General features: G+C 46.8%; 2 protein-coding genes across 3 annotated transcripts in view; one reads left to right on the top strand and one right to left on the bottom strand.

The window, feature by feature from the left end:
- The window catches only part of LOC117346632 (regulator of G-protein signaling 1-like), a 43,131-nt gene that overhangs the window by 5,939 nt on the left and 11,996 nt on the right, over positions 1-25,196 (bottom strand). For both annotated transcript variants that reach the window (XM_033916526.1, XM_033916525.1), the window contains exons 2-5: positions 21,923-22,471; positions 4,328-4,401; positions 2,501-2,569; positions 206-267 (exon numbers count right to left, since the gene is read on the bottom strand). In XM_033916526.1, coding sequence (XP_033772417.1) covers positions 206-267; positions 2,501-2,569; positions 4,328-4,401; positions 21,923-22,471 — 754 coding nt within the window. The remainder of the gene's footprint in view (positions 1-205; positions 268-2,500; positions 2,570-4,327; positions 4,402-21,922; positions 22,472-25,196) is intronic.
- LTB (lymphotoxin beta) overlaps positions 18,432-25,196 on the top strand; it is a 50,946-nt gene continuing 44,181 nt past the window's right edge. The window contains exon 1 of the mRNA XM_033916530.1: positions 18,432-18,486. The gene's annotated coding sequence lies outside the window, so the exon portion shown is untranslated. The remainder of the gene's footprint in view (positions 18,487-25,196) is intronic.

The raw sequence follows: 25,196 nt of genomic DNA, 5'->3' as shown, positions 1-25,196 counted from the left end.
CTGTTGTCTTAAGTTTTTACATATTGATAGTACCACTTTATATATGCTGTTCCATCTAGTTGGAAGGGCCTGTTTAAGATTAGTCTCAAGAATGACACGGAGATAGTTTGTCCCTGACTCCGCCCCCGCGTCACTCTCTAGTGCTATCCTATAACTGGGCAGAACGGGAGGGGAAGTAAAAGGAAGTGGTGGGATCAGGACTCACAGTTATGATGCAGCAGCTTCTCCAGGGATTCTGCCCACGCAGCAACTTCTTCTGCAGGGGGTCTGTGCACGGCAAAAAAAAAAAAAAGAAGAGGGTGGACATGAGCTCAGAGCAGGGAGTCCAGACAGAGAGGAAGCGGTAGGGGGGTTGAAAGGGAAGACAAGAGGTAGGGTTGCAAACTGGCTTCAGATTCACCCGACAGAGTTGATCCGGTCCGGGTTTTACCCCATTGCATGTAGGGACTTGCATTCTTGCTTTCCTTAGGGAATCCAGTTTGGAAAATCAGAACTACAAGTCCCTGCATGCTAAGGGGGGTAAAACCTGGACTGGATCAACCCTGTCGGGTGACTCTGAAGCCAGTTTGCAATCCTACCTCTGTCTTACCCTAGTCCAGGCCAGGTTTTCAGGATATCCTTAATGAATATGCATGACAAAAGATATGCATGCCCAGAGGTCACCCAGATATGGGCACGCAGGGCAGATGCATGCAAACATTTATTAGTCAATCAACCATAAACAATCAATCATATTATAGAACAGCGGTTAATGCAGGTTTTTCCCAATGGCTAATTTTGAGTGCCCTTTACTAAATCCGCCCCGATATTAGGGTGACCATGTTCCCATCCAGGAAGGTGAATTTTTGGCCAGTCCTGGATTTCTGCCAACCTCATCCAGGTGCCTGATGGGACCTGCAGCATGGATTTCAATGGACAGAATCGTGGACTTCAAATAGTACACCGCTTTGGGATAGGACTTCAAATAGTACACCGCTTTGGGATAGGATTATCAGAAGTCCAGATTGATCCGAACACGTCCTCTTTTCAGATGGATGGATTTTAAAAACCAGACAGTTTGCCCAGGTTTCGGAAGGCTTTGACATGCATGGATGAGATGCAATGACATCACACACTTCTAAGCATGCACGTGATACCACTGCGTTGCATTTGTGCATTCTCAGAGGCACTAGTCGCGGTCCCCATGCTCAGGGGAAAAAAAGTCGAGGTTTGTGGGGGGGCGGGGATGGGGGGCGGGGCCATGTGTCAAGTTTCAAGACAAGTTTATTAGGTTTTGATAGACCACCTATCAAAAGAAATAAAATCTACATGGTATACACCTCTCCTTAGAAAAGCACACCGACTTCCAGTAGCTCACCGAATAACATATAAATTATGTCTGCTCACATTCAAATCATTACTCTATAAAACTCCCGCTTTCATCTATAAATTATTAATTCTATATACTTCCAATCGAATGTTGAGATCCAATGAACAGCATTTGCCAACGATTCCCTCTCTCAAAATTATTAATACAAGGCCACAATTTATTTTTTCTATTACGGCTCCCCAAGCCTGGAATTCTCTTCCTATTTACTTGAGGGAAGAATACAATTTGGAAACATTTAAGAGTAAATTGAAGAGTTTTCTTTTTAAAGACGCCTTTGAAAATGAGTTATCCAGTCAATTTGAATCTGACTCTATTATTTTATTGAAGCTTTTTAACTGCACCCCCCCCCCCAGTCTTTTCCCTGAATGTCTCGTTTTCTGTCAAATAACTTGTAGTTCTTTTCCTTTTCCCTCCTGTTTTTAGTTTTGTCAAGTTTGTTAATAGTCCCGTAGGACTTCGTTTTTGTCATGCATTGTTTTGTTTCCCCAACACTGTATTTTTATTATGTACATCGCTTAGAATCAAGATTAAGCGATTAATCAAAATTTTATTAAACTTGAAACTTGAACAAAATGTTTAAAAATAATTTAACAGTATTCGTGGACATATTAAATACATAGAAAGGCTTTTGACAGAAATAAACCGAAGGGGAAGAGGGGGAGACATGGATAGAAAAGTTGGGCAAGGGAGAGAACAAAAAGAAGGGATAAAAAAAAAATAAAAAAAAGAGTACTGAAAATCCAAGTCCTGCTAAGTCCTAACAACTATAGGCATCTTGAAATAGAAAAGTTTTAAAATCCGATCCGAATTTTGAAAAAGAATCTTGCTGTCTGAGGTGAATAGGCAACAAATCTGGTCACCCTACTTTGGGATGTAAATTTAAAAACCAAGGCTGGCCAAAAGGTCTCCCTTCTGGAATGGGTAACCTGGTCACCCTAACCCTTTATCCACTGTATGCAGATCTCTCTCATGCATATTCATCAAGGAGATTCTGAAAACCTGGTCTGCCTGCAGCCCTCCAGGACTGAATTTGGACAAGCCTGTCCTAGGCGGAGGTAGAGAACAAGGAAGCGTGTGGGAGGGGGGCGGGGGATGGAAGCAGAACTGGCTGGGCTGGGGCACGGAGCTTACCGCAGGCCGTGGCTGTGTCCCGAGTTCCAGAGGCGAAAAAGTGCCAAGTGACTCCTCTTGTGCTTCTCTCTGAAATGGAGAGGAAGTGGTTTAGTGGTCAGAGCAATGGGGTCGAGACCCGAGAGAGCCAGCGTTCAAATTTGGCCTCTGCCAGCAACGCTACGGATGGACCTTGAGCTGGCTGGTTTATCTCCTGTCGCTTCAGACATCTACTTCAAGAGTAAGCTCCCTGGGGAAGGGACCTGTTGTACCTGGACACTTATTACCACAGTGCAGCATTGTGAATATTTAGTGCTATGAAAATGTAAACATTGGGCCCGATATTCAAATTTGGGAACTGTAAGAGTTACGCTCATAAATAGGCCTACTTGAAAATCTACTACTACTACTACTCATTATCACTTATTTAGCACTGAAAGGCATACATAACATTGCACATTTTGACATTTACAGATGGTCCCTGCTCGGAAGAGCTTACAATATAATTTGGACAGACAGACATGACACAGAGGGTTGGGGATGCAGAACCCAAGGTGAGAGGAGTTAGGAGTTGAAAGCACTCTCAATGAGGTGAGCTGACATTTATAGATGGTCCCTGCTCAGAAGAGCTTACAATCTAACTTGATCAGACAGACATGACATATAGGGTTGTGGATGCAGAACCCAAGGTGAGAGGAGTTAGGAGTTGAAAGCACTCTCAAAGAGGTGAGCTGACTTTTATAGATGGTCCCTGTTCGGAAGAACTTACAATCTAACTTGATCAGACAGACACGACATATAGGGTCGGGGTGAAGAACCCAAGGTGAGAGGAGTTAGAAGTCGAAAGCACTCTCAAAGAGGTGGGCTTTTAACTGGGCCTTGAACACTGCCAGAGACGGAGCCTGCCGTAGGAATTCGGGCAGCTTGTTCCAAGCATACAGCGGAGTCTGGAGTTGGCAGCTGAAGAGAAGGGCACAGATAGGAGGGACTTACCAGCTGAACGGAGCTCATGGGGAGAGGTTCATAGGGGGAAATACTAGGAGTAAAAAAAAAACCATCCAAAAAACCGGGTGGCAACAGGGAGCAGATTTAGGGTGGGGAAAAGAAGTTAGGAGCTTAGTCTACTCTTGTAAATCTAGACCAGCGGATGGTGGGTCTACATTTATGAGCAAGCTCTGAAATTAAGATGACTGTTCAGCTAAGAAGTTATGCTCTTAAATCTGGTTGAAAATAAGGAACAAGGATAGGTGGTTAATAGGATCATAAATTTAGGAGCTAAGTAGTTTTTTTTAAAAATATCAGGCTCATTGTTCATATAAAACCAGGGAAAATTGGACAGATCAAAGGCAAGGTGAGGAATCGAACAGAAATTGGGGGGAATTTTTGTGTGTGTGTGTGGGGGGGGGGCCTAGCCAGCAAGGTAGTGGAGGGTAAGAAATCACACAGGGGCAGGGTCATAGGTCATTACAGAGGGTCAGCAGGGGCAGTAGCCTAATAAGGGTAGATGGTGGCCTAGACAGGTGATCCGACCCCTCCCTCACTACACCTTTCACAGAAACAGGAAGTCTGTGTCTTGGGGGGTGGGGGGTGCTGTTGAGTCATAAGCGTACATGCAGCTGGGAGATCCCCCCCCCCCACACACACACAGTTGAGGTAGGGGGGCACACCCTGCATCCGGCGATCGTCGTTAAAACCAGCACTTATGATGACGGCTGGGTTTCTGTTCTAGGGCGCTCACAGCAGTGCGTCGGCCAAAATCAGAGTCGCCGGCACCTCCTATGATGGCGCCCTGCGGTTACAGAGCAGGAGGGAACATGTAAAGTGATATTAGGTCCATGCTCCACTCACTGGGGTTTCTTGTGACGCTGCTTTTCCCGCTCGCCCTCAAACTCCAGGTCCGACTCCACGCTGGATGCCAGAGACTGCAAAAGAAAGAGGCAGAAAGATGAGATGAGATGGGGGTGAAGCACCGGGGCAGAACCAAAGTGCACCAAGGGGCAATTGATTTTGCATTCCCTGCAGACCTGCAGGAATACAGTTGGAGAATTACACCTCTGCTTGGGTAGGGCTACCGGATTTTATGTTAGCAAAATCTGGACCCCCATGGCCCCGCCCCCAGCTCTACCCAGCCCCTCCCAAGTCATGCTCCGTTCCATCCCCAGCCTTGCCCCCACAACCTCTTCTTCTGCTCGGAGCCGCCTCGGGAGGGCATCTGCGCACTCGCAGGTATGACGTGATTTTGTCGCACATATGCGCTGATGCCCTCCCGACACGGTTCCGAGCTGGACGTTTTTCAAAACCTGGACAAAGTGCTGGGTTTTGAAAAACCAAAAAAAAAAAAAAAAAAAAAAATTCCCATAAACATCTTTCATTCCTCTCAATACTTATCAAAATGGCCCATTAAACAACCTCTTCCCTCCCTCCTGCATGGCTTGAAATGGTAGAGGGCAGCTGTGTCCAACTCTCCGCACTACCAATTGTTCAGGAAGTCACTAAAAACCTACCTCTTTGACAAATTCCGCTAACTCTCCCCTCCCTCCTTCCCTGCCCCCCTCCCTGACCTCGATATGCCTCCAAACTCTCTGACTTCGCCTACCTTGCCAAGCCACTAAATGGCCTCTCATAATCAATCTCTGTTTTATCTAAATGTCCTCTCTGTGTCATGCCTTCATATTATATGCCTTATCATTGCCATGTATGTAACATCGCTGTAAATGTACAGTCTCTTCTTTTTGTTAACCGCATTGAACTTCAATGGTATTGCGGTATACAAGAATAAAGTTATTATTATTATTATTATTTGCAACAGGGTGGAAGGGTTGCGGCAGACCCCCGTCTCCTCCGAGAAGCAGAAATCACTTCAAGGGCTAAATTCATTGGTTTCCCTGAAGGAGGCCAAGAGACCAAGATGCATGTTGACAAAACCACAATTTTCAGAAGCAGTGTTAATATGGGTGTTCAGCGCCTAGGGACAGCTGTTTCCATCTGTGCCCCTCCTCCCCCTTCCCAGTTTATATCACAAAACACCTCCTGCTTTTGCTTTTCAAGCTTCCAGCTTCTCCTTCAGTGCTCGCTTTCTCAGGTTGGCACCCTGGAGGCCATAGCGCACTACCCCCTCCTTGGTATGGCACAGATTTTCAGTCCCTGCGGGCTACATGGTATTTTCAGCCCTTTTGCTCGTTTTGCTGGCATCTCCTGGTATTTTCAGCCCCTGCACATTCTGCATTTATCGGAGTCTCCCTGTGGTATTTTCAGCCCCTGCACATTCTGCGTTTATCGGAGTCTCCCTGTGGTATTTTCAGCCCCTGCACATTCTGCATTTATCGGAGTCTCCCTGCGGTATTTTCAGCCCCTGCACATTCTGCATTTATCGGAGTCTCCCTGCGGTATTTTCAGCCCCTGCACATTCTGCATTTATCTGAGTCTCCCTGCGGTATTTTCAGCCCCTGCACATTCTGCATTTATCGGAGTCTCCCTGCGGTATTTTCAGCCCCTGCACATTCTGCATTTATCGGAGTCTCCCTGTGGTATTTTCAGCCCCTGCACATTCTGCATTTATCGGAGCCTCCCTGCGGTATTTTCAGCCCCTGCACATTCTGCATTTATCGGAGCCTCCCTGCGGTATTTTCATCCCCTGCATATTCTGCATTTACCAGAGTCTCCCTGCGGTATTTTCAGCCCCTGCACATTCTGCATTTACTGGAGTCTCCCTGTGGTATTTTCAGCCCCTGCACATTCTGCATTTACCGGAGTCTCCCTGCGGTATTTTCAGCCCCTGCACATTCTGCATTTATCAGAATCTCCCTGTGGTATTTTCAGCCCCTGCATATTCTGCATTTACCGGAGTCTCCCTGTGGTATTTTCAGCCCCTGCACATTCTGCATTTATCGGAGTCTCCCTGTGGTATTTTCAGCTCCTGCACATTCTGCATTTACCGGAGACTCCCTGCGGTATTTTCAGCCCCTGCACATTCTGCATTTATCGGAGTCTCCCTGTGGTATTTTCAGCCCCTGCACATTCTGCATTTACCGGAGTCTCCCTGTGGTATTTTCAGCCCCTGCACTCTGCATATTTTGCTGCATTCCCCCTCTGGCATTTCTGCTTCCTGTAGTCTATGCATTTTGCTGGAGTCTCCTTCGGTATTTTTAGTCTCTGTGCTCTCTACTTACTATTTTCCGCCCCTTCATTGCCTGCATTTACTGCAGTCTCCTCCAATGCTTTCAGCCCCTGCACTCTCTATTTTGGTAGCGATTTCTCCGAGAGGTCAGCCAGTATAATTTGAAGGACGGACCCATACTCTCAAAGCCTCTGAGGGCACTTCCATTCTTCTTTATCTCTCATCTCACGTGCTCCACTGATTTTGATGTGTTTGTTTCCATATCAGCAGTCCTGGTATGTGCCCTAAGCAAAGAACATTGCTCTCTGGATATGACCATGAAGTCCTCTATCAGAACTGAGTGACAACCTGCACAAACAGGCTCCAGTTCAAAACAGCTTGTTTCTTAAAGGAACAGGCCTGCCCTATATTTCTGTTATATAGTAAAAGACATGTGGCCCCAGCCCCACCCTGTTCTACCTAGCTCTGCTCGGTTCCGCCCAAATCACGCCCCATTCTGCCCCGGCTCCTTGAGCTCGGAGCCGCATTTGGAGGGCCTCCGGAGCATCTGCGTCAAATCCACGCACGAGCAGATGCCCTCCAGATATGGTCCTGAGCTCATGTTCTTCACGAGTGGAGTGCCTCAGGGTTCGGGCCTGTGCTCTTCAACATATTTATAAATGACCTAGAAATTGGCATGATGAGTGGGGTGATTAAATTTGTGGACGATACAAAGTTATTCAGAGTAGTGAGGACACAGACGGATTGCGAAAACCTACAACGAGACATAAACACACTCGAGGAATGGGCCGCAAAGTGGCAAATGAGGTTCAACGTGGATAAGTGCAAGGTGATGCATGTCAGTAACAAAAATCATATGCATGAATACAGGATGTCCGGTGCTATACTCAGAGAGAGCCCCTAGGAAAGAGACTTGGGAGTACTTGTAGATAAGTCACTGAAACCGTCCGTGCAATGCTAGGAATGATTAAGAAGGGGATCACAAACAGATCTGAAAAGGTTATCATGCCATTATACTGGGCCATGGTACGCCCCCACCTGGAATACTGCGTCCAACACTGGTCGCCGTACATGAAAAAGGACAGGGTCCAGAGAAGAGAGACAAAAATGGTTAAGGGACTGGGGGAGTTGCCGTACAACGAGAGGCTAAAGAAACTGGGCCTCTTCTCCCTTGAAAAGAGAAGACTGAGAGGGGACATGTTCGAAACATTCAAGATATTGAACGGAATTGGCTTAGTAGAGAAAGAGAGATTGTTCACCCTCTCCAAGGTGTCGCTAAAGTTAGAAGGGAAAAGGAGCCGTACAAACGTAAGGAAGTTCTTCTTCACCCAGAGAGTGGTAGAAATCTGGAACGCTCTTCCGGAGGCTGTTATAGGGGAAAACACCCTCCAGGGTATTCAAGAAAAGGTTGGATAAGTTCCTACTGGAACAGAACGTACGCAGGTAAGGCTAGACTCAAATAGGGCACTGGTCTTTGACCTAAGGGCCGCCGCATGAGCGAACTGCTGGGCACGATGGACCACTGGTATGACCCAGCAGCGGAAACATAGAAACATAGAAATAGACGGCAGATAAGGGCCCACGGCCCATCTAGTCTGCCCACCTTAATGTCCCTCCCCTACCTTTGCCCTGTGAATAGATCCCATGTGCCGATCCCATTTGGCCTTAAAATCAGGCACGCTGCTGGCCTCAATCACCTGTAGTGGAAGACTATTCCAGCGATCAACCACTCTTTCAGTGAAAAAGAATTTCCTGGTGTCACCTCGTAGTTTCCCGCCCCTGATTTTCAACGGATGCCCTCTTGTTGTCGTGGGACCCTTGAAAAAGAAGATATCTTCCTCCGCCTCGATGCGGCCCGTAAGATACTTGAACGTCTCGATCATGTCTCCCCTCTCTTAATCTTATATTCTTAAAACCTGGACAAAGGGTTAGGTTTTTAAAAAGCCATTTTATTTGGCATGTCTATGAGAGCTAAATGTCAAATATCTGCTAATAATAACAAGCTTTTATTGATATTAACAGGAGTTGCCATCCAACAAATAACACATAATTGGAAGGATTGTAGAAGACTGAATTATTGTTTTTGGTGGTCTTCAGTTTGTCATGTGTATAAAATGGAAAGAGCGTTGGCTGTTCAAAAAGGTTATTATAATAAATTTAAGGATGTGTGGGGACCTTTATTAAATTATAGTAATGAATAAATTACACTTTTCCCAATCTTAATACACATGTGTATTTTTTTGGGGGGGGATTTCTTGTTTTTCCATTAAGAATATATAGATGATTGTTGTAAGATATTATTTTCATATGGTATATATTAGTTGTATATGAATTTGGGAGGGGGGAGGGAGTTAAATCTTCTTGGTTTATGATATTGAAAATTTTTCAAGTTATGTTGTATTATATTTGGTTGATATTTACTGTACACTTGATGTAAGTTTAAAAATGAATAAAGAAATTATAAAAAGCCATCCCAAATCCTGGATAGTCCTCTAAAAAGGAGGCCATGTCCCGGCAAAATCTGGACGTCCGGTTGTTTTCCCACTTCGTTCTGCTACTAAAGTTGTAAATCGATCCCGAATGTTTCAGGTGGCTGGATCTTCATTATGGAATTCAATTCCAGATTCCATTCGTCTAATTTCTGACCTTTTGGCATTTCAGAAAAGTTTGAAAGCTCATTTTTTTCCGAATGGCCTTTTCAAGACTGGGCAATGTGTAATTTGGCAGTTATTTGGGCCTATTTTTAGGGCCCTGGTTTCTGGTTATAAGCTGTATTTCATGTGTTTTGTTGAATTTTGATTTAACTATGCATGTATCGTTGTTACATAGAAACATAGAAGATGACAGCAGAAAAGGGCCATAGCCCATCAAGTCTGCCCACTCTAACGACCCCACCCCCTTGAATTTACCCCCCTAGAGATCCCACATGTGTATCCCCATCTACATTTTTACCCCCCTAGAGATCCCACATGTGTATCCCATTTCCTTTCAAAATCTGGAACGCTGCTGGCCTGAATCACCTTAAGTGGAAGTTCATTCCAACGATCGACCACCCTTTCGGTGAAGAAGAACTTCCTGGTGTCGCCATGAAATTTCCCACCTCTGATTTTCAGCAGATGCCCCCTTGTGGCCGAGGGACCCTTAAGAAAGAAGATATCATCCTCCACCTCGATACGGCCCGTGATATATTTAAACGTCTCTATCATGTCTCCTCTCTCTCTCTACGTTCCTCGAGTGAGTATAGATGCTGGATATCTGGGATATATGTGTTTTAAATAAATAAATAGTATAAGAGCCAGGTATTACGAATCACAATAGGTAAAATATTTAAGTAGTCTAAAGGTTAGTGTCAGAAATGGGGAAACCAGGGTTCAAATCCCACCATAGAGGGAAATTCTGCAAGGGCTCCTAAAAGTTAGACGCTGGTAGGTGGCTAGATCATGCCTAATGTAATTTTTTTTTAATTGGCTTTAATAATAATAATAACTTTATTCTTCTATATCGCCATAATCGTGTGACTTCTAGGCGGTTCACATTGAAGACAGCTGGACAATCAGCGAGTTACAATATGCAGAATCTTAAAATGCAGTGAATTACAATATATAGTTTATTAAGAATTACAGACTTATATGCAGGAGTGGACATATTAGAAGTAATAGAATTGGATTTAATGTTTGGTGTAGTTACTGTTTAGGTCAGGGATCTCAAAGTCCTTCCTTGAGGGCTGCAATCCAGTCGGGTTTTAAGGATTTCCCCAATGAATATGCACTGAAAGCAGTGCATACACATAGATCTCATGCATATTCATTGGGGAAATCCTTAAAACCCGACTGGATTGCGGCCCTCAAGGAGGGACTTTGAGACCCCTGGTTTAGTAATAAATCTGTCAAATAAGGCAGTTTTTATGACTTTTCTAAAAGTGTCATAGGTCAGTCTAGCTCCAATAATGTAGTTGTCCAAGTTTGCTGTTGGTTTGCTTGGTACAAAAGTGGCATGGTAATTGGCGTACTTGGCATACTTAAGTGACGTGATAATTGGTGTAAGTGGCATGGTAATTGGCGTACTTAAGTAGCATGATAATTGGCATAAGTGGTGTGGTAATTGGCGTACTTAGCGTACTTAAGTGGTGTGATAATTGGTGTGGTAATTGGCATACTTAAGTGGCGTGATAATTGGCATAAGTGGCGTGGTAATTGGCGTACTTAAATGGTGTGATAATTGGCGTAAGTGACGTGGTAATTGGCGTACTTGGCATACTTAAGTGGCGTGATAATTGGCGTAAGTGGCATGGTAATTGGCATACTTAAGTGGCATGATAATTGGCGTAAGTGGCGTGATAATTGGCGTACTTAACGTACTTAAGTGGTGTGATAATTGGTGTGGTAATTGGCATACTTAAGTGGCGTGATAATTGGCATAAGTGGCGTGGTAATTGGCGTACTTAAATGGTGTGATAATTGGCGTAAGTGACGTGATAATTGGCGTACTTAGCGTACTTAAGTGGTGTGATAATTGGTGTGGTAATTTGCATACTTAAGTGGCGTGATAATTGGCGTACTTAAATGGTGTGATAATTGGTGTAAGTGGCGTGGTAATTGGCGTACTTGGCGTACTTAAGTAGCGTGATAATTGGCGTAAGTGGCATGGTAATTGGTGTACTTGACGTACTTAAGTGGCTTGATAATTGGCATAAGCGGTGTGGTAATTGGCATACTTGGCGTACTTAAGTGGCTTGATAATTGGCGTAAATGGTGTGGTAATTGGCGTACTTAAGTGGCGTGATAATTAATCACACCATTAAAAGCTTTTTTTTTTTTTTCTAAAAACATATTTTAAGAAAAAATCCTAGGCGCCTTCTGGGACTGGCGGATAACACCCGGGCACTTAGTGATGCCGAACGCCTAAGTAGGCATGTTTAGGGGTGAAGTTGGCCTAAGTCAGGGGTGTCCAATGTCGGTCCTCGAGGGCCGCAGTCCAGTCGGATTTTCAGGATTTCCCCAATGAATATACATGAGGTCTATTTGCATGCACTGCTTTCATTGTATGCTAATAGATCTCATGCATATTCATTAGGGCTAGCCTGAAAACCCGATTGGCTTGGTGTTCCTCCAGGACAGGGTTGGGAATAACTGCCCTACGGATTGCAATGCTCCAAGCCCCTGCATGCATGGGAAGAAACCCAGGACAGGATCATCCCTGTCTAGCAAACCTGGAGTCAGCTGGCATAACCACACTAGGTCACACAAACACACCCCCACCACAAATACACCTACGTCAGGGGTGTCCAATGTCGGTCCTTGAGGGCCGCAATCCAGTCGGGTTTTCAGGATTTCCCCAATGAATATGCATGAGATCTATGTGTATGCACTGCTTTCATTGTATGCTAATAGATCTCATGCATATTCATTGGGGAAATCCTGAAAACCCGACTGGATTGCGGCCCTCGAGGACCGACATTGGACACCCCTGGCCTAAGTGTTGCTAGGCGCAATTCTACGACAAACCTAGATACCTACTTACCAGTGTCTAAGTTTGTCATTAGGCGCCAGTGGCCACGATTCTCTAGGCGGTGCATTAACATGATTGACCCGCGGCAGGTGCTATTTCTCTAAATGCCTGCCGCTTCAGGTGTTACTTATAAAAATCAGCCCCTTAGTTCCTTGTGATCAAACTTAAAAGGCAAATATATAAGCTAGTGCCTAGTGTATCCATTTTATTGAACATGTGACGTTGAAAGCTAGAAGGATGCTAGGGTGCATGGGGAGAGGTATGGCTAGTAGGAAAAAGGAGGTATTGATGCCTCTGTATAAGACTCCGGTGAGACCTCATTTAGAATATTGTGTACAATTCTGGAGGCTGCACCTTCAAAAAGATTTAAAAAGGGTGGAGTCGGTCCAGAAGAAGGCTACTAAAATGGTGTGTGGTCTTCGTCATGAGGCGTACGGGGACAGACTTAAAGATCTCAATCTGTATACTTTGGAGGAAAGGTGGGAGAGGGGAGATATGATAGAGACATTTAAATACCCGCGTGATATAAATGCACACGAGTCGAGTCTCTTTCATTTGAAAGGAAGCTCTGGAATGAGAGGGCATAGGATGAAGTTAAGAGGTGATAGGCTCAGGAGTCATAGAAGGAAATACTTTTTTTTACAGAAAGGGTGGTAGATGCGTGGAACAGTCTCCCAGAAGAGGTGGTGGAAACAGAGACTATGTCTGAATTCAAGAGGGCCTGAGATAGGAATGTGGGATCTCTCAGAGAGAGTAAGAGATAATGGTTACTGTGGATGGGCAGACTAGATGGGCCATTTGGCCTTTATCTGCCATCATAAGAACATAAGAAGTTGCCTCCACTGGGTCAGACCAGAGGTCTGCTCCCGCGGCGGCCCATCAGGCCTATGACCTGTGAAGTGATCCCTGACTATTCCTATAACCTACCTCTACTTCTATCTGTACCCCTCAATCCCCTTATCTTTTAGGAATCTATCTAAACCTTCCTTGAACCCCTGTAGCGCGCTCTGGCCTATCTATGTTTCTATTTACACAACTGCTATGAACAGTGAGGTCATAGTCAAAGCGATTTCACAGGACAGAAAAGGTCTCTGGCAGGTTAAGTCCTCTGTGCAGAGCAGATGTGAATTTCTTATTTACTCTTTTCAAAAATACTAGGTCTAGGGGGCGTGCGATGAAGCTACTAACTAGTAGATTTAAAACAAACGGGAGAAAATATTCCTTCACACAACGTGTAATTAAACACCTAGATTTGTTGCTGAAGAATGTGGTAAAATCAGTTACCTTAGCAGGGTTTAAAAAAAGGTTTTACTAATTTCCTACAAGAGAAGTCCATAGGCTGTTTTACTACTTGAGATCTAGCTAGGTTCTTGGGACCACTGTTGGAAACAAGATACTGCTCATTTAAAATCTGGCTTTAGCCGGCGAGATCCTTTGAATATCAGCCCCACTATGTTGCCCTGCTTTCTTCTCCAGCTGTTCTCTGCCTCTCGCTCCTCCCTCATCCTCATGATGGAGGCAACTTCACCGCCCTAGGGCATTAGTAGGCCGATGCGTCACAAAGGAGCATTCTTCCGTACTAAATGAATTTCTCTCCCTCCTCACCTAACAATCTGATCGTCTTGCAGCAGCAGAGCGAGATACGAGAACGCTGCATCTCAGGGCTGAATTTACGTATGAGTTAGAGAAGCTTCACGTTACTAGAGGCCTCACTAGCATTATGTATTACTTTAATAATAAACATGTAATGTATTAATTTATTTGTTCAATTTTCTATGCCATTCTCCCAGGGGAGCTTAGAAGAGTTTACATGAGTTTATTCAGTTACTCAAGCATTTTTCTGTCTGTCCCAGTGGGCTCCCAATCTCTCTAATGTACTTGGGGCAATGAGGGGATTAAGTGACTTGCCCAGGGTCACAAGGAGCAGCGTGGGTTTGAACCCACAACCCTCAGGGTGCTGAGGCTGTAGCTTTAACCCCTGCGCCACTCTAGAAATCAAAATGTAGCAAAAGTGAGCCAAGTATAGGACAATCAAGCCAATATGACATCACTGATGTGGTTGGCTCTTATTGGTGGAATGAGGCATTGTGATGTCACAATACCAGCTCTGGTGATCAGAGGCTGAAATTTTTCGCACTATTCATTTATTCAATATTCTATACCGTTCTCCTAGGGGGAGCTCAGAACGGTTTGCACGAATTTATTTAGGAACTCAAGCAGTTTTCCCTGTCTGTCCCGGCGGACTCACCGTTTATCTAAATGTCCCTGAGGCAAGCCTGACAAAGACGGCAAAACAAAGTTAATGAAGGATGGTAAAAATATATGATGACAGAACGTGGTATGGTGAGACAGAGCATGGCAAGCATAGTTCAGCAAAGCGTAGCACTACAAAACACGGCTGACACAGTACGACAAGCAAAATCGGTTAGGCAAGCACGCATAACGAATCACAGCACGGAAGACATCGAACGGCAAACATTGTGTGGCAAACAGGGCCTGAGCGATCGTAGCAGGGCCAACATAGCCCGGCTAGCATTAGTACGAGGATGTCGGAAGCCTTAAAATGTTGGCATCTGTAGAAAAATGTTACGCAATTCTGGACACGGTGCCTACAGGTGATTTCTCACGCGGCAGGCGCCATTTCCAGAATCAGGCCCAAATCTCGTAGGATCAGTGGCATAGCAAGGAGAGGGCGGTCTAGCCCTGGCGCCATTTTCCTCGGGGCCCCATACCCCTCTGTCTCTCTGTCTGCCTTCCCACTCCTGTCCCCTGCTTAGTGCCCCTGTACCTTTTTTTAAGTCCGGCGCGAGCAGCCACCAACTTGCCACCCGTCAACTTTGGCTGTTCTCTCCGAGGTCACTTCCGGGACCCGCGCCAAGGAAGCGACGTCGGAGAGAGTGCTGAAGCTGACGCGAGCGACAGGTTGGTGGCTGCTCGCGCCGAAGTGAAGAAAGGAATGGGGGAAGGGACACCGCTCACCCCCCCCTTGCTGCTGCGTAGGATCAGTGGATCAACAAGTATAATTTCATGAACGACGCGCAGGAGTGATGCCTAAATACAGCCCCCGCAGTGGAGAAGTGAAGCTGATGCTGGATGGACTTCTGTAGTCTGCGTCCTGTTGTCTGGCATGATGGATCAGGCGCAAGGGTGAGCGTCGCTCCTCCTTGCTCCCCCCCTCCCGTCGCACCTCCCTGCCCCTTCCTTTTCCCCGTACCTTTTTAACTTCTGCAGTGTGAGCAGCATGCCCACCTCGGTGTCGGTTCGCCCTCGGATGTCACTTCTTAGGTGCGGGTCCCGGAAGTGGCGTCGGAGAGAGCGCCGATGCCGACAAGGGCAGCAACCTCATGCCATGGACGTAAAAAAGGTCCGGGGGAAGGGAAGGCAAGGGGGAGGGGCGTATCATGGGGGGAGGGGAGGGGACGCCTTATAGAGGAATAATTACTAGATGACGAGTGGGAGACTGGATGGACCTCGCAGGTCTCCTCTATCTGCCGTCATTCGCTATGTTACGCTATGAAAGAGATTATTTTTAATTACCTAGCCCTGATTTTAAGAGCAAACAGAAAAGCCACGTGGGAATTGCACAGAATAAATTAGGGGACTGTGTTCAGGAGTTACTCCCCCTTCTCCATCAGATGTTGGTGTCGACACCTTTGACCTCGGACAGCTCCCATTTCCAAAACCCTGAGATAGAATCCTACAGCCTTTGGGACAGAGTGCCTGCTACTTCTGTTGGGAGGCAGAGGGATAAAGTAAAAAAAAAACCAACAAAACCCAGCAGACTCCACTTCCAGCAGACTCCACTTCCTGGGTTCCCCCCCCCCCCCACCACCACCAACTCTCCCTTCCCCAACGTCCCATGGCAGTTGGGGTCAAGAGCTTCCTGTGCGGGTCCTGGGAACATGGGCCACTCAGCTGTGACCTGCTGACTTCCAGCAGCGAGGACAAAGAGAGAATCGCTTTCCCATCGCACGCTGTGTCTTCTCAGCTGCGATCAGACCCAGAGCCTCTGAGCCATCTGCTCACTTCGGATTAGGTGTGGCCTGGCCACCCTGTAACTGCTGTGAGCGTGATCACTGACCATGGCTGGAAAATCACCGGCCATGGGGTATCCATCCATATTGTGGCTGTGGTCACAGACTGGGACCGAGAACGGCTGGCTGTGGTGTAAGAGTCAAGAAAACAAACCTATGGGCGTCACAAGGCTTGACTCTATCATCAAAACAGTGCAGCTCAAAGGAGACAATAATGATAATTTTAAAAGTGGTTTTTTTTTTTTTTTTTTTGGAGGGGGATTATCTGTCTGTCTCTCTGTCTCTCTTTCTCTCCTTGGCCATTGTCTGTCTGTCTGTCTCTCTCTCTCTCCTTGGCCGTTGTCTCTCTGTCTCTGCCTCTCTCTCCTTGGCCATTGTCTGTCTGTCTCTCTGTCTCTGTCTCTCTCTCCTTGGCCGTTGTCTATCTGTCTCTCTGTCTGTCTCTCTCTCTCCTTGGCCATTGTCTGTCTCTGTCTCTCTCTCTCCTTGGCCGTTGTCTGTCTGACTGTCTCTCTCTCTCTCTCTCTCTCTCTCTCTCTCTCTCCTTGGCCGTTGTCTATCTGTCTCTCTGTCTCTCTCTCTGTCTGTCTCTCTCTCGTTGGCCGTTGTCTGTCTGTCTGTCTTTCTGTCTCTCTCTGTGTGGCATATTAATCTCAAATGGAGTACAATTTTTCATTGATCCATCATTTTATTGGCTATGCTAGCAAATAATCGTCTGTGAACTTATTATAGTGCATTCTTAATTTCCAAAATTCTAAAAATTGTATCTTTACTGGATGTAATTCTCAGTGTCACCTCTCCTGACACGAATCACGTTTGGCCACCAAATTGGCTATGGTGTAACTGATACAGTGACTCTGGTCACTGATGGTGCCTGAGTAGGGTAACCAGATTTTCCCAAAGGAAAATCCGGAGCCATGGCCACAGCCACAGGCCCGCCCCGTTCCAACTGCATCATACCCATTCCGCCCCCCCCCCCCAGCCCCACCCCTAGATGGAACCCGCGCACGCATGGACGCAACACGATGTCACACGCTGGCGCAGAGGCGCGTGATATCACCGCATTGCTTTCGCGTGGATGCCCCCTCCCAACCCCGATTTTTACAGGAACCTTTTCAAAGCCGGGTTTTGAAAAAGCCGTCTGGATCCCCGGACATGTCTTTGAAAAGGAGGCCATGTCCGGGAACCCTAGGCCTGGGAACCGCTGGCCACCACGTAAACCCTACTGAGTCTGTGGTCACTGACTGTGGCTGGGAATTGCTGGACACGGTGCAAGGATCTCCCATATGAAGAACGTCTGAACAGGCTGCGCTTATATTCTCTAGAAGAGCGCAGAGAAAGGGGGGAACATGATAGAAACATTCAAATGCGTCACAGGCCGCATTGAGGCGGAGGAAGAAATCTTTTATCCTATGGGTCTCACGGCGACAAGAAGGCACCCGCTAAAACTCAGGGGGGGGGGGAAGATTTCATGGGGACACCAGGAAATACTTCTTCACCGAAAGGGTAATTGATCGATGGAATGATCTTCCACGTCAGGTAGTTGAGGCCAGTACCACGCTCGACTTCAAGGGACGATGGGACCGTCTGGTGGGGTCGCTCCAGAGGAATGCTTAAAAGATGGATTCTCGAGGAGGGAGGGTTCTTGAGTGGGCAGACTTGTTGGGCCGCCGGCCCTTTTCTGCCCTCACACTCTATGTTTCTATGTTTCCAACCACACTGTGGCTTTTCCCAGCCACAGTTGGTGATCGTCGCTGGTCGACTGTGGTCACTGACCCATGTCTGGGAGTGGCTGACCCCCAGGTGGGCAACATATGGCTTTGGCATTGCATTTTGGCAAACCTAGCAACTTCACAAAATGGGTCAGGAGAAAATGAACACACTCTCTCCCGAGGAGGAGTCTGGATTATCTGTCTAAGCAGCTAACGAGACGTTGCCACTTAAAGAGAGATAAATAAGCTTTGCTCTTTCTATATTCTGCTGGCTGGGATCTCTAGATGAAGAGGAAATGTCTCTCAGAGGGCAGAAGAATTAGAGCGAGGGGAAGAAAAAATATTGTCATTTTTACAAGAACGAAATGATTTCAGAGGATCACAGTTGCTACAGACATATCAGATCATCATCAGAAAGCCTGTCACCTCTAAGACACCAGGGCCTGGAAGGATCAGAGGATGGGCAAAGGGATACAGAGCCTTTCACCTTTAGGACCCTGGGGGCAGGAGGTGCTCTGAATTACTGGTGCTGGGAGAGTTCAAATCCTCTCTCTCAATTCCTTTTATTTGAGCCTCTTTGGAAATAGTTTCTTTGGTTTTATAAGGGCCGCGTAGAGTCAACCAGATACCACGGAGGTGAGTCACAAGCTCTTTCATTCATTCCTGTGGCAGCCTTTAGAAGGGTGGGGGGGGAGGCAGGTCTGGGAGAGGCAGAAGGGATGGGAGGGGGAGGTAGGGTGTGACTGGTGCTTCTGACACAGGTTGGAGCTTCTTCCTCGGATGTTGTTCCAACACGCAGCTCCGATTCTCATGCCCTCCGCCAAACCTGTGGCAATTTCACCCTCGCTGTTTCTTGAGATGTAGGCCTTCAGTCCTCCCCCTAGACCAGGCCACAGATTACTCCTCTCCGTCTCGCAGAATGCCAGTGGGCGATTGAACTGGCTTTAGAAACATAGAAACATAGAAATAGACGGCAGATAAGGGCCCACGGCCCATCTAGTCTGCCCACCTTAATGTCCCTCCCCTACCTTTGCCCTGTGAATAGATCCCATGTGCCGATCCCATTTGGCCTTAAAATCAGGCACGCTGCTGGCCTCAATCACCTGTAGTGGAAGACTATTCCAGCGATCAACCACTCTTTCAGTGAAAAAGAATTTCCTGGTGTCACCTCGTAGTTTCCCGCCCCTGATTTTCAACGGATGCCCTCTTGTTGTCGTGGGACCCTTGAAAAAGAAGATATCTTCCTCCGCCTCGATGCGGTCTGTAAGATACTTGAACGTCTCGATCATGTCCCCCCTCTCTCTGCGCTCCTTGAGCGAGTATAGCTGTAATTTGTCAAGCCGTTTTTCGTATGGTAGATCCTTGAGTCCCGAGACCATCCGGGTGGCCATTCTTTGCACCGACTCCAGTCTCAGCACATCCTTGCGATAATGCGGCCTCCAGAATTGCACACAGTATTCCAGGTGGGGCCTCACCATGGATCTATACAATGGCATAATGACTTCCGCCTTACGACTGACGAAACCCCTTCTTATGCAGCCCATGATTTGTCTTGCCTTGGACGAAGCCTGCTCCACTTGATTGGCAGACTTCATGTCCTCACTGACGATTACCCCCAAGTCTCGTTCTGCTACCGTTTTTGCTAGGATCTCGCCATTAAGGGTATAAGACTTGCATGGATTCTGGCTGCCCAGATGCATAACTTTGCATTTTTTGGCATTGAAGTTGAGTTGCCATGTCCTAGACCAGGGGTGCCCACACTTTTTGGGCTTGCGAGCTACTTTTAAAATGACCAAGTCAAAATGATCTACCAACAATAAAATTTAAAAAAAACACAACGTACACTGTACGCATAGAAAATGTTAATTATCATTCCTATTCCAGGGTTTTTCAAAGAGGTCAAAGCAGATGACTATACACTGTCACCTCAGTAACAACCATACAAAAATAGACAAATATACCCTCCTCCCTTTTTACTAAACCACGATAGCAGTTTTTAGTGCAGGGAGCTGCGCTGAATGCCCAGCGCTGCTCTCGACGCTCATAGGCTCCCTGCGCTAAAAACCTCTATTGCAGTTTAGTAAAAGGGGACCTTAGTGTAAAATATAGACAGCAGATATAAATTCAGACACATTTTGATCACTAAATTTAAAATAAAATCATTTTCCCTACCTTGTCTGGTGATTTCATGAGTCTCTGGTTGCATTTTCTTCTTCTGACTGTGCATCCAATCTTTCTTCCCTTCTTTTAGCCTGTATGCTTCCTCTCCTCCAGACCTCATTCCCTCCCCCAACTTTTCCTTCCTCTCTCCCTGCCCTTTCTTTCTCTCTGTCTCCCTTTCTTTTTTTTCTGTTTCTCTTCTTTCCTTCTGTCTCCCTGCCTGTCCTTTTTCTTTCTTTCTTTCTCCCTGCCCTCCCCCAAGACACTGCCACTGCCATCGGGGACCCAAACCGCCACCAATAACAGGCCCGAAAGCCGACGCCAATAACACGCCCAAAAGCCGACGCTGCCCCAACCTCTCCCTGCTTCGGCCGACCAGCATCGCGAGGAACTGTTGGGGGAAATGCTGCCGGGTCCTGCCTTCGCGGAAACAGAAAGTAGGCAGGACCCGGCAGCAAGAAGAGGAAATGCTTCACTAACCTGTCTCCCGCCTTAGCCCGTAGCGAACGCTTGCTTCAGGGCTCTCAACATGTGCGTGCAGGCTTCCCTTCTCCCCCCCCTCCCCCTCCCCGGGCATAACTTCCGGTTTCGGAGGGAAGAGAAGAGAAGCCTGCACGCACACGTTAGAGCCCGGAGCATAAGTTCGCTAGGGGCTGAAATCGTAGATCAGGACGGCAACACGAGTGCGATCGACTCGAGTTGCCTTCCTGAGCTACTGGTCGATCGCGATCGACGCGTTGGGCACCCCTGTCCTAGACCATCGCTCCAGTAGGAGTAGGTCGTGCATCATGTTGTCGGGCACTGAATCTTCGTCTGTTGTGCATTTGCCCACTACATTACTCAGTTTGGCGTCATCGGCGAATAATGTTATTTTACCTCGAAGCCCTTCTGCCAAGTCTCTTATAAAGATGTTGAATAGGATTGGGCCCAAGACTGAGCCCTGTGGTACTCCACTAATCACCTCCGTCATTTCGGAGGGGGTGCCGTTCACCACCACCCTTTGGAGCCTACCTCCAAGCCAGCTCCCAACCCATTTCGTCAATGTGTTACCTAATCCTATAAAACTCATCTTGCTCAGTAACCTGCGGTGTGGTACGCTATCGAATGCTTTGCTAAAGTCCAGGTACACGATGTCCAGGGACTCCCCAATATCCAGCTTCCCCGTTACCCAGTCAAAGAAGCTGATCAGGTTGGATTGGCAGGATCTCCCCTTAGTAAATCCATATTGTCGGGGATCCCGTAGATTCTCCTCATCCAGGATCTTATCTAATTGGTGTTTGATTAGAGTTTCCATTAGTTTGCAATAAATGGAAACTAATGGAATTACTGCAATAAACAGGTCTAGTGGGCTTAGTAGGTACGAAGCATAGTGGGTACAGTGGAGGCTCTACCCACCATGCCCTGTGCTCAACCCTAGCATATAGCATGGGGCTAAAATCACATCCTCCTTGAGCAGGACTTCCATATGGATCCGCGGAAGCAGATTCGAGCCAGTTTTTGGTTTTACACATGGTGCATGATGGGAGATGTTATTCTGATTTATCTATGTAGAGCAGCAAAGACTACACAACCTAGCATGCATTGGATGTAAAACCAGAACTGGCTTAACCTGCCCTAGTTGGCATGGCGTAATGTTGGTATTCGACCTTGAATTCTGGTATGTACACGTAAATTGAGGAGGAGCTCCCAGCCAGAACCAGACCACCAACCTCAACCCACTGGTCTTTGACCTAAGGGCCGCCGCGTGAGCGGACTGCTGGGCACAATGGACCACTGGTCTTATGTTCTTATAACTCCAAAAAGCGCACTCTTGGCTAAAATGCAGAAAGCTTCCACCCTATTAACTGTAATTCTCACCCTTAGTCACCAAAAGAGGCTCTTTCACCACAGAACATCACAGGTGTTTCCTTACCTTACTGGAGCTGCTGAAGAATGACCTCAGGTGCTGCTTGGCAGCCGCCATTTTGGTTGCTCGACGCTGCTTGCGAAGAGTCTTGGGAGATGGGAGGCTCCATCCGCTTCCCGATTGCTTCTCCTCCTTCTCTTTCTTCTTCAGCAGGCCATCAGGCACCTCTAGTCCCTCGCCCCGGTCCAGGTGTCCCTCACTATATGTCCTCCACATCCCACCAACGGCATCTGGTCCAAGACGTGGCCCCGTGACCCGTGCCAAGCTCTCCTGGCTACGTTCCACGTCTGACTCCTCGTAGCTCTCCTGATGAAGTCGCTCCAGCAGGTCCGTGCTAAGGCTGAAGGCCTTGTCCACACGCACCTCTGGCACCACAATGGTTGGTGTGGTGGGGCCACCGCTACTGCGTTGTGCCTGGGCGGACTCGCTACCCACATCTTCCAGTTCATCGGGGGACTTCTGTTTCCGGAAGGCCGTGCGGTGCCAGGGCAGGTCGCAGTCCACCAGGCAATTCTCCGACCCCGACTTCCGTAGGGAGTTTACGTTTTTGAACATCTGGAGAAGAGAAATTCTGTATAATTAAACTCTTGAATTCGTTACTGTAGAATGTGGTGAAATCAGTTAGCTTAGCAGGGTTTTAAAAAGGTTTGGATAATTTCCTGAAAGAGAAGATCATAAGCCATTATTAAGATGGGCAAGCAGCATAAAATCTATTTTACTACTTGGGATCTAGCTAAGTACTTGAGAACTGGGTTGGCCACTGTTGGAAACAGGGCTTGATGGACCTTTGGTCTGGCCCAGTATGGCAATTCTTATGTTCTTATGGGAGCCAAGTATAGGACAATCAAGCCATTGTGACATCCCTGATGAGGCTATAATCTGATTATTTATGTTTATTTGGTTTTTTATATTGTCTTAAAACTTATGTTATGTAAGATTTTGTAAACTGTGGCTATAGGGGTAGGGAACTCCAGTCCTCGAGAGCCGTATTCCAGTCGGGTTTTCAGGATTTCCCCAATGAATATGCATTGAAAGCAGTGCATGCAAATAGATGCCATGCATATTCATTGGGGAAATCCTGAAAACCCGACTGGAATACGGCTCTCGAGGACAGGAGTTCCCTAGACGGTATAGAAAATTTTAAAATAAATAAAATAACCCACCATTCTCTAGCTGCTCTGCTCAACCTCACTCTCAATCCTCAACTCTTAACACCAGATACCAGTCACTATCCGCAGCCCTCAAACTCACCCCAAAAATTTCAGCCCCAATAGCAAAATAATCTTAAGCCTCCAATCACACTACCTCGACTCCACTCTCAAACCTCACTCCCAAATTCCAGCTCCCCCTGCTTGATGAGCCATAGTCTATATTCAGAATATGAAAAATACTTGTAGATCCATTCTGCGTCACTTCCACTTGACTTAGGAGCAGAGAGACGGGGAAAAGAGGCTTCTTTGCAGTCTGCCCAGGCATCAGGAAAGTCGCTGTGGCTCAAACCTGTGCCCAAATGCACTTTGGGATATGTGGTCCCAATATCTCTAGCCAGAGTCAGGAACTACAAATCCATAGACGCAGTGGGGTGGTCTGAAGTTGTCATGAGACATAAGGAAAAGGCATCCAGAAGAGTTATTTACATTGAGAAACTGAAGATCTGGTCCTTTTGTGCACCTCCCATGCCTTTGTTGTGTTAAGCACACCCAAAGCACATGTCCCCTGGACCGGATGGAATTCACCCGAGAGTATTAAAGGAGCTTAAGGTTGAAACTGGAGAACTATTACAAACCTTAGCTAACATGTCAATTAGAACCGGGCAAATATCAGATGACTGGAAGATAGCGAATGTCATCCCAATCTTCAAAAAAGGATCGAGAGGAGAACCGGGTAACTATAGACCTGTGAGTCTAACGTCGGTTCCTGGGAAGATGGTTGAAGCACTAATTAAAGATAGCATAGTGCAACACCTGGAAAATCACGACTTAATGAGAGCTAGTCAACACGGCTTCAGGAAGGGGAAGTCATGTTTGACGAATTTATTTCAATTTTTTGAGATGGTGAACAAACAAATCGATAGCGGAGACCCGGTGGATATAATTTACTTGGACTTTCAGAAAGCGTTCGATAAGGTCCCGCAAGCAAGGCTTATGAGGAAACTACTAAGTCACGGAATAGAAGGAGACGTACTCAGATGGATCGGCAAATGGCTAGAGAACAGAATGCAGAGGGTAAGCGTAAATGGGAAATTCTCGGACTGGGAGAAGGTGACTAGCGGTGTGCCCCAGGGCTCGGTTCTTGGGCCCATCTTGTTCAATATCTTTATAAATGACCTGGAAGAGGAAACAACAAGCAATATAATCAAGTTTGCAGATGACACAAAACTATGTCGGGCTGTTGGCTCTCAAAGGGACTGCGAGGATCTCCAGAAGGATCTGAACCAGCTGGAGAAGTGGGTGGAAAAGTGGCAGATGAATTTTAACATAGACAAATGCAAGGTGATGCACCTGGGTAGGAAAAACAAGGAACATGAATATAGAATGTTAGGTGTAAAATTGGGCAAAATCGAACAAGAAAGGGACTTGGGGGTACTGATAGACAGGAACCTGAAGACGTTGGCTCAGTGTATGGCGGCGGCAAAGAAAGCAAACAGGATATTGGGCATGATAAAGAAGGGGATCACGAGTAGATCGAAGGCCGTCATAATGCCGCTTTACAGAGCAATGGTCAGACCACACTTGGAATATTGTGTCCAACACTGGTCTCCATACCTAAAGAAGGATATAATCCTGCTGGAGAAGGTGCAGAGGCGAGCCATGAAACTGGTAAAAGGTATAGAGAATTTGAGCTACAAAGAACGCCTCGGAAAACTGGGATTGTCCACCCTTGAAAAGAGGAGACTCCGAGGGGATACGATAGAGACTTTTAAAATATTTAAAGGATTTGACAAAATAGACCAAGAAACATCGTTATTCACTTTCTCAAATGTGACACGGACCAAGAGGTCATGGACTGAAACTGAGGGGCGGCAGGTCCAGGACAAATGTCAGGAAGTTCTGTTTCGCACAGCGAGTGGTGGACGCTTGGAATGCTCTCCCGGAGGAGGTTGTGACGGAGACTACCGTTCTAGGATTCAAGCGCAAGTTGGATGCACACCTTCTTGCAAATCACATTGAGGGATACGGGTAATCAAGGTCTCCATCATGGGAGCACCTAGCTTGGCCTCCGTGTGTGCGGGTCGCCGGACTAGATGGACCTAGGGTCTGATCCGGTGAAGGCGTTTCTT

The sequence above is a fragment of the Geotrypetes seraphini genome, chromosome 12 (assembly GCF_902459505.1).
Source record: "Geotrypetes seraphini chromosome 12, aGeoSer1.1, whole genome shotgun sequence".
Classification (NCBI taxonomy): domain Eukaryota; kingdom Metazoa; phylum Chordata; class Amphibia; order Gymnophiona; family Dermophiidae; genus Geotrypetes; species Geotrypetes seraphini.
The sequence above is the reverse complement of the archived record's forward strand: the minus strand, read 5'-3'. Positions and strand labels throughout refer to the sequence as shown.